Below are 10,499 nucleotides of genomic sequence, written 5' to 3' on the forward strand. Positions count from 1 at the left end.
GTGCGGAAAGTCGCTTCCTCTCTTCGTGAATGAACATAAAAGTGAAATGCTTCCATAGAATGTTGGTAACTATGGCGATGAGTGATTCTAATCGCGTCAGTCAGACACAACATTCACAGCTGATGTAATAATAGAGTGAGTGATCGCAGTGATTTATGAAGCACTAGGCCTATAAGCATACGCATACCCACTGTGTATGTATGAAATAAACATCATGAATGGCAGTTAATTACATTCAAAATAGTTAAGCAATTAAAAAAATGTATACACTTAAAGAATAGTTTGGGACGAAAGAAAGAATTTTATTCTTTAGAGGTAGCCCATTCCCCAAAGCCGATAGCAGATATCATCCAGTCAGTCAGCATGCTCTACTTAGTACGGCAACTTGCAAGGAATTTGTTTTCAAATAGGCTAACTTCAGATCTACCTTCCTCTGCCAGTCAACAATTAGATATGTTGTCGTTCTAGGGTGGCTCTCAGGCCAATCTGAAAAACAATAGGTATGTTTAAATATTTTTTACATGCATGACTTTTCTTTTAGTCTTCATGGGCTGCATTTTTGCGAATGCGTTAGACACTCCGGTCCACCAGATGGTGGTCTCTGCACCACGGCTTCAATTCTGACAGCCAAAGAAGAGACTAGTCTGACCAGGAAATTGACCCATGTTGTTTATCAATTCATGGAATGTGGAAATGTAGTAAATAATTGGTCCAGAGACATATATCCTATTTATATACCCACTGTTAACATAGGCCGGGAGTAAACTATGGCTTGATAAAGGACTGCGTAAAAGCAAAGTCGAAGAACCCCCCCCAAGCGTTAGGAACTCCCCTGTAAGTAAGATTTCCTTCTTTGGTACCAGTGACAACTCCTGCCAAGTTCTATTACAGGCGAAAACCTGAGAGTGGGCCTACCTCAAATTAATGTGGATTTCCAAGAGATGGTTGCACCTAAATTGCATTATTATATGGCCAAGATATAAACGCAGAACTTGGTTACCTTGGCAAATGTTGCATTACAACCTGCAGAATCACAGCAACATGCATGAGGCGCCAACGTCCTAACGCAGGCTGCAGCAGGTGTCAAAAATAAAAGTGGAAAAGAAACATTGTTTCCTCCCAACACAGGCAATCTGAGTAACCAGCAGACGTGTTTGTACTTTCTTTACGATCAGCTGACTCAGGATTGGTTGGATCAAGTTTGTGGGTGCGTCCTTGTTAACTTTTTAGTGTTTTTCAGTAGCACTATATCTCATTAGGTTGGTTACAATGGAGTTAATGGTGTAACAGCTATGTAATACCATGTGCTAGAGTTGTACACCGTACATTTACTTTTGCTCTCTCTAATTCACACCTCTGATTTACAGTTTATCTACTCAGTCAGTGCACATCACATGAACACACCTAGGCCTATAATACCTCCATGTCACACATATCATATTAATATATTTATATTTGAATAGTAGCTGTTTGTACATGACATAGGAAGGCATAGCTCTTATCATAATTTTATAACAGCTCAAAAGTCCAAGGCCCCATGAGCTGTTCTGGAGAGTTGAATATTGCCAATGGCAGATATTGAGAGACCTTACTGACTTGGTTTTTTTGTTACCGTGTTACACAATTTAGTCCCCATGACACTTTGTAAGTCCTGTATTAAGTGTAAAATTAAAAAAAAAAAAAGAAACGGACGAATTTGCGGGTTCAACTTCATTTTTTTTTTTTTAAAGAAAGGGCTGAAATTGTGCATGCACGCACAGTTGATGCGTTGAGTTGACCTCTTCCCCTGTATTTGATCTAGTCTACCACTACGACTTGTAGTCCGAAAAATACGGTAATTCAATCCAAGGTGGAGATGGCATTATGTTCGTCATATCACTCACTACTTTGTGTGTAACTACAAAGTTTGAATACAATTTAATATAACCTAAAACGGTCTAATCTAACCTAATCCAGTTTAATCTAATCCAAGGTGGAGATGGCTGTCTGCCTGGAGATGTTTATAAGTCGCTGCTTGCCCGACTCAACGCAGAACCCCAGCAAGGTGCACGCCCCCATGGTTATACTCAAGAGGTGAGCATGGAGCGCTTGTGTGTGTGTGTGTGTGTGTGTGTGTGTGTGTGTGTGTGTGTGTGTGTGTGAGAGAGAAGCCCAGCTGCCTGCACACCCCTTGGTCATCCTCAATGGGCCAGTACCTTACACTTGGCTTATGTTCTTGTCCAAAGCAGCTAGCAGTTATTTAGGTACATGTTATCGGCTCTAGTCCCTGTAGCAATGTGGGGTGAAGTGGCTCACTCAAAGCACGCATGCACGACTCAGTAATGCGGGTGTGAAGCCTACAACCTTCTGATCCTTGCCAGTCACAGCTTGGCTATCCCAGTCTGCTGCCATCTTTACATCTCTCTCTCTCTCTCTCTCTCTCTCTCTCTCTCTCTCTCTGTAGGGAGTCGGAGAGTGGTGTGCGGGCGGTTGAGAGCGTGTACTTGGCTGCCGGCTGCACTCTGCTGTCCTCAGCCCAGCTGCTGAACCCCAAGCTGCGTCTCAGCTACACCATCACCAGTGGCCAGCAGCAGCAGGTCTACACCATCGACCCCGGCTCCGCCCACAAATGGCTGCACGGCAACAGCAGCTGGGCCTGCAAGCTCTGGCCCGTGTGACCTCATCAGAGTAGTAGAAAGTACATGTAGGCTGTAAGTACAACACTAGTAGTATGACATGACGAAGTTGGAAACCATGTAATATACTACTAGTGTTGTAATTCCATCGGTAAGCGTACTTCCACAACTCTGGACCTAATCACGAACAAAGTGTGTGACCAATTGCATGAAAGCTATGGCCCTTTCTGACCAATCACACAGAAGTTTTACTAAAACTGTGGCCCTGTGACCAATCATGCATAAGTTGTGGTCCTGTGAGTTCTGGTCTCTGTGACCAGACCACATGCGCATAAAAAGCACTCTCTTCTCCAACACTATCAAGAAAGCACTTGTTTACCTTTTAGACCTTCACAGACTTGGATGGTTCATGCACTTCCTTTTGAAGAGATTTTACGTTGACCGTTTTGGATTACGTTGTTTTTACTGATTTTACATTTCATATTGCATGTTATTTTTTATTAACTGATAATTGTTCCTAAATGTGAAAAAAGTTTATTTGAATGTGAAGTCTGTTGCAATTAATGTAAGTGTTGCCGTTGGAGTGCAATTAACTTTTTGTTTGGAGGATGGACGACTGTTCTTTGCGTTTTGTTTGGGCCAAATAGGCAATAAATACATATTCTGTATACAACTTTGAGTTTGTCGAGTTCTTGTCCCCATTTTCAGTATTTCACTTCGTCCTAACTTTTCACATAAGCTCGCATTAGGGTTGCCACCTCCAGGACAACAACCCGTTTGACCCTTTTCTTGCACCCTTCAAAACCGGGACGGGTGGTAACGCTTGCATTCAAGCACACCAACAAACTAAATTGTGTTGACAGTTTTCATACTGATTGATGTGCTTTCCTCACGGGTTGTGTTCTGCAACAAACAAATGACAATGAAGGAATCGCTGTTATGACATGGTATAGTTTTAGTTATGTTGCACATTTGTAATGGAAACACTATTTCAGCAATAAGTGAAAGCCCATTTGGAAACTCCAACTCCCATTGTCATTGTGACACAGCAGTCCACAGCACACAAGTGAACACTGCACACAACGGAATTGCGCTTATGCCTCACCCATGCAAGGGGGCAGCCCTCAATGGCAGCCCTAGGGAGTAGTACGGCTGGACGGTACCATCAGAGATCTTATAGACAGAGAAAAGTCATTCTAGTTAATTTCTGGTATCCACTTTATGTCTTGAGGTTGAGAATAAATGGAGTCCCCTTAGCCGCTGTAGATGGCAGTTGAGCACTTCTTGTGCAAACACCTCAAAAATAGAAGAAGGAGGGAACAGCTCCCCCTTAGGAGACCCAACTAGAGCACACTCTTTTGCATTGGGTGGGCGTGTTTTGAATCCTCTTTATTACTCCACCCTCTCTGGCAACCTTTGGGCTACAAGTCTGACGTCCTAACCGCTTACCGGTATATAACAATAAGCCGCATAATTAGCAAAACATTGGCATACAGGCTATTTGAGTCTCACCATGTTTTTATTGTGAAGCAGCTAAACACAATCCGCAATGTTGATTCACAGTTATACTAAATGAAATATGAAATTATGAATATGGTGATTATCAATAAAGGTCCAGCATATGTGTAACTTTTTAGTAATTAATTCCCAGTTTACACTCCATTCAGTTTTCATGAATATTTTTACTACTGTTATCTTGTGCATGTTCAATAGGCCTATTGTTTGTAAAGTACTGTAGGCCTACATAACTAAGTAAGGGATCCTCTTCATGTAGTAAATTAAATAATTAATTTTGAATGGCCAATTTATGAGGCATCTTTGGCTGCAAAACATGACGGAGCAGGGGGCGACGGGTGGCCGCCCTGGGCCAAGCTGTAGGGGGGCTTTTTATGCAACATGTAATTTATCCCTGTTCATTAAAACGTAGCAGGGCTGCTGACAGCTTTGGCTGGGCCTGGGACAAGATCATCTGATCATGTCAGCGGTGTAGACTATGTGATTTGCAAACAGGGGTGTCATACAGGTGGGTAAAGTGTGACTGAGTGACCAGGGACCCATAGGGGTCCCACACAGTCTTTGATTTCTGGGATATACTGCTGGGGGGTCCATTGGAGGTCATTGTACATAGGACCCACAATTTGTTGCTATGCCCCTGTATACCCACCAGAAAAGGTCAGGGGTTTCAGTATACCCCTATAAATGTCTAACAGTTAAGTACTGTATACCCTGTGGCTGAATCTGACCAATCAGATGCCAATACTAGACTGTTTGAACCAGGGATAGACCGTTTGTTTTCTGTGAACAGTCAGTTTCAGAGGTCATAAATTCTGTTATTGTGATGCCACTAACTCTTTTCATTACCAATTTGCTTAAGCCTTTGATGTTGGGTACTGCTTATTATTCGGCATTAACCTGGTTGCCTGTAGAAAATTTCCACCCTTCAAGGTGAGGGGGGTTGACATATTTCACCCGCCAAAGGCCAAATTCACCCATCATTGGCAGGTGGACGGGGGCTTTTTTTCCCCCCATCCCTGGTATGTAGGCTACATCATGACATACAGTTTTACTTATATGTTGCACATAATTCAAATTAATTTGTTACAAATTAATTTGCAAAAAAAATATTTGTTGCAGCAGATATTCACATGATCAAGAAAAAGTGACATACACTCGGTTCAGGAAAAAAAGAGACACACAAAATGAAACTCTTGAATTTAATGTTTTTATTGTGAAACAAACAGCTAAAAGTAACCCCTCATGATAATAGAGTAAATATACATTTTTAAATGCATTCATTTTTTGTTGTATCTTTCGCCACTCTTTTGTGGGGCTTCACAGCTGTCATTAGAAGTCACAATAATATATGTAATTGTATGTATGTAATGTATGCAATAAAGATAATGTAATTGATATTAATGTGATTATTGTGTCGGTCTAATTATTGTGTTCAAAATGTAATCCAATTGTCATTAAAGGTCCAGTGCAAGTGTAATTTTGTAGTACATAATTCATAGAAACTTTTGCTGCCCATTCATAAATATCATCTTTTTCATGAACATTTCTTTTAATACATGAGCAAATGGCTTTTCTCCATGTAAACTTGCCATTGTGAGAGGCCAAGTATGGCTGAAGGGGCAGTCCTAGGGTCGGGGGCAATTGCCCGGCGCGGCAACTATGAGGGGGCGGCAGCATTGCGAAACTCCACCCCGACCACAATTCGCACTCTTTTTACATGTCATTTTCTGTGCTGTTACCACGCTATTGCAATAATAACATTCTATTAGAGATTTTTAGAGATGCACAGGATCCAAGATCCGGTTCCGGATCCGGCAGGATAATAGGGTTTTTCACAGGATCCGGATCCGGCAGGATCTTAAGCAGTGGATCCGTTATCCAGCAGTTACCTAAAAATCAGGGTCTGGTGCATCTCTAGCCTAGGTTTTTCAGTCAGTCTTTCACAACCCCAATTGCTGCATGGAGTGAAAGAACTTTGGAAGCGACCAGTGCAGGCAGTGTGGCAGTAAGCCAATGAGTCTAAAAAATGGTTTGAGCCAACGTAATAAAAAGGGCCCACGTGTGCGAGTAGGCTATGTGTTTCAACCCTTTCGTAGGATCCGGTATCCGGTTCCGGATCCGGCAGGATCCTAAGCAGTGGATCCGGTATCCGGCAGGATCCTAAAAATCAGGATCTGGTGCATCTCTAGAGATTTTTAACGGCAGCTTTTTTGCAGCGGGTGGAGTATAGGAGGGGGTGTTGCCCCGGGTCGCTATTAATTGTAGGATCACCACTGTTTGGCGGTAAAACATGAGTGGAACAAGTGGGGGTGTGCGAGGGGGTGTGCGACCTCCCCTGGCCCAAGCAACACGGGGCCCATTTTGGTCAACTATATATCACTAAATTATTATTACAATGTGACCGTCGTTGCCACATTCCCCCAACCTCCACCCTCCACTGTACAGTGAACCAACGTTAGTTGTAAAACGTGCTCTAGTCAGACCATTTGGCCTGAATATTCATGAATAAGATGAAACGTATGAAAGGGCAGCATAAAAGTTTTTTTAAAAAATCTACTAAAATCACAATCTGGGCTTTTAAAAATATAGTAAAAATGTGTTAATTCTACATTTCAAAATGAATTGTAAAATGTGTTGTCTTGCATCCCTGGGCCTTTAAAAAAAATAGTAAAAATTTGTAAGTTCTAAATGTCAAAATAAACTACTTGTTGTCTTGCATCCCTGGCTGTGTGGTGGGCTTGTCAGCTTTAGTCTGCGATGGCTGAAGAGGCGCCGCAGCCCAGGGTGAGGAAGTGGTACCAGCGCCGGCGTCGCTGTCTCCTGGTGTTCTCTTCAACACCGATCTCAATCTTCTCACTTTCCTCCTCCTCTTTCTTGGTCTCCTTCCTCTTCTCCTTCTTGGACCTTTTCCAAAACTTGCCCTTGGCTTTCTTTGGCTTCTTCTGGTCAAACTCGCTGGAACATCCCGCAGCAGCGGTCTCCGGCAGAGCAGCATCTTGGCCGAAGGCAGCACTCTCCATGACATCAGAGGCGCTGATGATGTCACTTCCTGTCTGGATGCCATCGCTGGCACATCCTTCAGTGGTCTCCAGCCGAGGAGCATCTTGTACCACAGCCTCTGAGATGTCCACCTCCTCGCTGTCCTCCTCCTCGCTGTCCTCTGTGAACAGCTTCTTAGAGTGAACCAGATTCTCTGAGTCCCACTTCACCAGCCGAGGCTTCTTGCGAAACCACCTTTTAGAAAACTTTTCCTTTTTGGTCTCCAGCTGAGGAGCATCATGTACCACAGCCTCTGAGATGTCCTCCTCCTCGCTGTCCTCCTCCTCGCTGTCCTCTGTGAACAGCTTCTTAGAGTGAACCAGATTCTCTGAGTCCCACTTCACCAGCCGAGGCTTCTTGCGAAACCACCTTTTAGAAAACTTTTCCTTTTTGGTCTCCAGCTGAGGAGCATCATGTACCACGGCCTTTGAGATGAAGAACTCCCCACTGTCCTCCTCCTCACTGTCCTCCTCATCACTGTCCTCTGTGAACAGCTTAGTCGTCACCAGATTCTCAGAGTCCCACTTCACCAGCCGACGCTTCTTGCGAAACCATCTTCCATAAAACTGATGGGAATAATCTGGCTCCAAGTCCTCGTACCACTCCTTTCTAAAAATCCTGGTCTTCGTCAGATTCTTCATGTCAAACCTCGCAGACTTCTTATGATTTGTGACAATCCGTGACATGCGCAAAATTCCCTTGGGACCCTAAAAGATAAATACATAGAGATATTTGAGAGATTTAAAGACAGACTGTGGCCATTTTCAGTTTGTGCTCAGTGTAGAATAATGTCATCAGAAACTACGTAGACTAGACAAAAACAGGAAAGCATGGGTCACTCACCTTATCTGCGTCTCGCTCATCAAAATATCTCAGTATATCCTCCATACATTCAGCAGCAAAAAATCTCAGTATATCCTCCATACATTCAGCAGCCGCATTCTTTGTATCCTAAAATATCAACAGAAAGACCAATTCCAAATGAATTAGAAGGCATTAGAAGTCTTTTTCAATTTGTGAGTACCATGTTATCAGGAGTGAAGAAAACACAGAGGACATCCCTCACCTCATCTGTGCGTTGCTGGTACTCCAATGTGGAGCTTGTAGATGGTCCATGCAAACTTTTCTGCACATCGTCCACACTGTCCGCGGCCAGATTCTCTGTGGCCTAAAGGATAAATACAAATGGGTATTTGAGAAATTTTAGACACACTGTGGCCATTATCAATTTGTGAATGAGTGTAGAAATGTCTTTAAGGTGTCGGCTCCCAGCAATTCTGCAACCTAAAGGATCAACAGAGGTTCAATTCTAAAGATGAAGTCACTGAGAAGTGTGAACATTGGGATGTGATGTAAATAATGTTAATATTTCGGGTGTGGGGGGCGCTGTGGTGTAGTGCACTAAGCCCCCCACATATGGCCTTTCAAAAGCCATGTCCCATTTGTGAACAATATTAGTTTTCATTTCATTTCATTTCATTTCATTTCACTCACCATATCTGCGTCTTGCTGGTCCAAAATTCTCAGTATATTCTCCATACATTCGGCTGCCGCATTCTCACCCTCGGCTGCCAGGCTTTCGGCAACCTAAAGCAAAAACCACAAGCAAGATATTCAGAAGACTTGGACACTCAAAAGCCATGTCCCATTTGTGAACAATCTTGGTTTTCTTTTCAGGAAGACGCCCCATCTCACTCACCACATCTGAGTGTAGCTGATCCATCAATACGGAACTGTTTGCTGGTCCATGAGTGTGGGACGTAGTTTCATATTCCAAAATTCTCAGTATATTCTCCATACATTCAGCAGCCCCATTCTCTGTATCCATTCTCTGTATCCATCCATTCTTTGTATCCTAAAATATGAACAGAAAGACAAGTTTCAAAATAATTAGAAGCCTTTTTCAATTTGTGAGCATCATGTTATCAGGAGAGAAGTAAAACCAGAGGGCATCATCGCTCACCATATCAAAGTGTTGCTGATCCCTCATCAGGGTGGAACATTTTGCTGGTCCATCGGTGTGGGACTTTTCCTCAGGTCCAACCAAAATTCGGAGTCCATTGTCAGCTCCCTTGGCTGTCACTGTCTCTGCATCCTAAAGAACCAACAAGAAAACAAATTCCACCAAATTAGATTTTGAATGTGTGAAGAGCATTACAGTGTCATCAGAGGTGCAGAAAAAATATGGAGGGCGGCCAGAGGCGTAGCAGCGAATTGTGGGCCCTATGTACAATCAGCTCCAATGGACCCCCCAGCCCCCAGTCAAATATCTACATAAATCAGACTGTGTGGGCCCCCTATAGACTACATGGGGCCCTGGTGACTCTGTCAGATTTTACCCCCCTGAACGACATCCCTAAGGGCGGAGCATAAATTACTCACCAAATGTGAGTGTTGCCGCTCCATCATCAGTGTGGGACTTTTTGCTGGTCCGCTGGCGTGGGAGTCCGTTTTAGATCCACTCAAAACTCTCAGCACCTTCTTGACCTTCTTGAGTGTCAGTATCCTTGCACGCTAAAAGACAGCAAATCAAAGAGAATTAGACAGTCATACCCATATATTTTTTAAAATGTGTGTGAACAATATTATCATATTATCAGTGTCTCTCACTCACAGCATCTGTGCTTTTGATCTCCCTCAGCACCTGCTGTCTGCTGATACCCATCGACTTCATGGACTTGATCAGAGTCTCCTCGCTCCTGCGGCTCTCCTCCAGCCTGTGTCTCTCCAGGAAGCACTTCCTCTCGGTGATATAAATCTCCAGGCGGTGGCGGTCCTGCTGGTCCTTCAGGAACTGCTCCTGGCGGAGGCGCCACTCCTCCAGAGCGTTGACATAGTCCTCCAGCTCCTTGAGGTCTCTACAGCTAATGGGTAGGGGGTCCGTCTGCCTTATAATACCGGTAATGCGCTTGCGATTGACCGCCAGGTGTACTTGGAGAAGACACAGGACCTCAGGTCTCTTGATGACAGAAAATGTGGTGGTGATGGCCGGAGGTTTGTTATCACCGCTTTCATCGCTGACACATCCAGTAACGTCTTGCCTCGCAACATTTTGGGTGAGGGTAACCAGGTCCTTGGTCACAGGCTTCTTGACATCAGAGGAGATGATGGACAGAGCATTGCCAGTGTCTCCCTGGTTGTCACTGATGACACATCCACTGGCGCCAGGTGTAGCAACATCTGAGGTAGCAAGGTCTTTGACATCAGAGGCGCTGGCGATGCCCCTGGTGCTGCCAGAGTCTCCCTGACTACCATTCGTGGCACAGCCAATGGTCTGCAGCTGAGCAGCATGCTCCATGACATCAGAAGCGGCGGTGGTAGTAGCCAAAG

At 44.0% G+C, this 10,499-nt stretch overlaps 2 protein-coding genes across 3 annotated transcripts; one reads left to right on the plus strand and one right to left on the minus strand.

Moving 5' to 3' along the window:
- The first annotated feature begins 636 nt into the window (after positions 1-636).
- LOC134436228 (protein TOPAZ1-like) lies at positions 637-3,288 on the plus strand. Of its 2 annotated transcripts, none has more exons than XM_063185343.1 (3): positions 637-838; positions 1,973-2,073; positions 2,444-3,288. In XM_063185343.1, exons 2-3 carry the CDS (start codon positions 1,979-1,981, stop codon positions 2,655-2,657), a joined length of 309 nt encoding a protein of 102 aa, XP_063041413.1. In that variant the 5' UTR covers positions 637-838; positions 1,973-1,978; the 3' UTR covers positions 2,658-3,288. The 2 variants fall into 2 exon arrangements, with proteins under 2 accessions (XP_063041413.1, XP_063041412.1); XM_063185342.1 differs by having other exon boundaries at positions 637-834.
- Positions 3,289-6,877: 3,589 nt separating this feature from the next.
- Positions 6,878-8,892, minus strand: LOC134436794 (uncharacterized). The gene is made up of 5 exons (XM_063186143.1): positions 8,869-8,892; positions 8,664-8,756; positions 8,236-8,337; positions 8,013-8,120; positions 6,878-7,876 (listed from the first exon to the last, which is right to left on the minus strand). The coding sequence occupies exons 1-5, from the start codon at positions 8,890-8,892 to the stop codon at positions 6,878-6,880; spliced, it is 1,326 nt and encodes a 441-aa protein (XP_063042213.1).
- Between the last annotated feature and the right edge of the window lie 1,607 nt (positions 8,893-10,499).

The sequence above is a fragment of the Engraulis encrasicolus genome, chromosome 20 (assembly GCF_034702125.1).
Source record: "Engraulis encrasicolus isolate BLACKSEA-1 chromosome 20, IST_EnEncr_1.0, whole genome shotgun sequence".
Taxonomy (NCBI): Eukaryota; Metazoa; Chordata; class Actinopteri; order Clupeiformes; family Engraulidae; genus Engraulis; species Engraulis encrasicolus.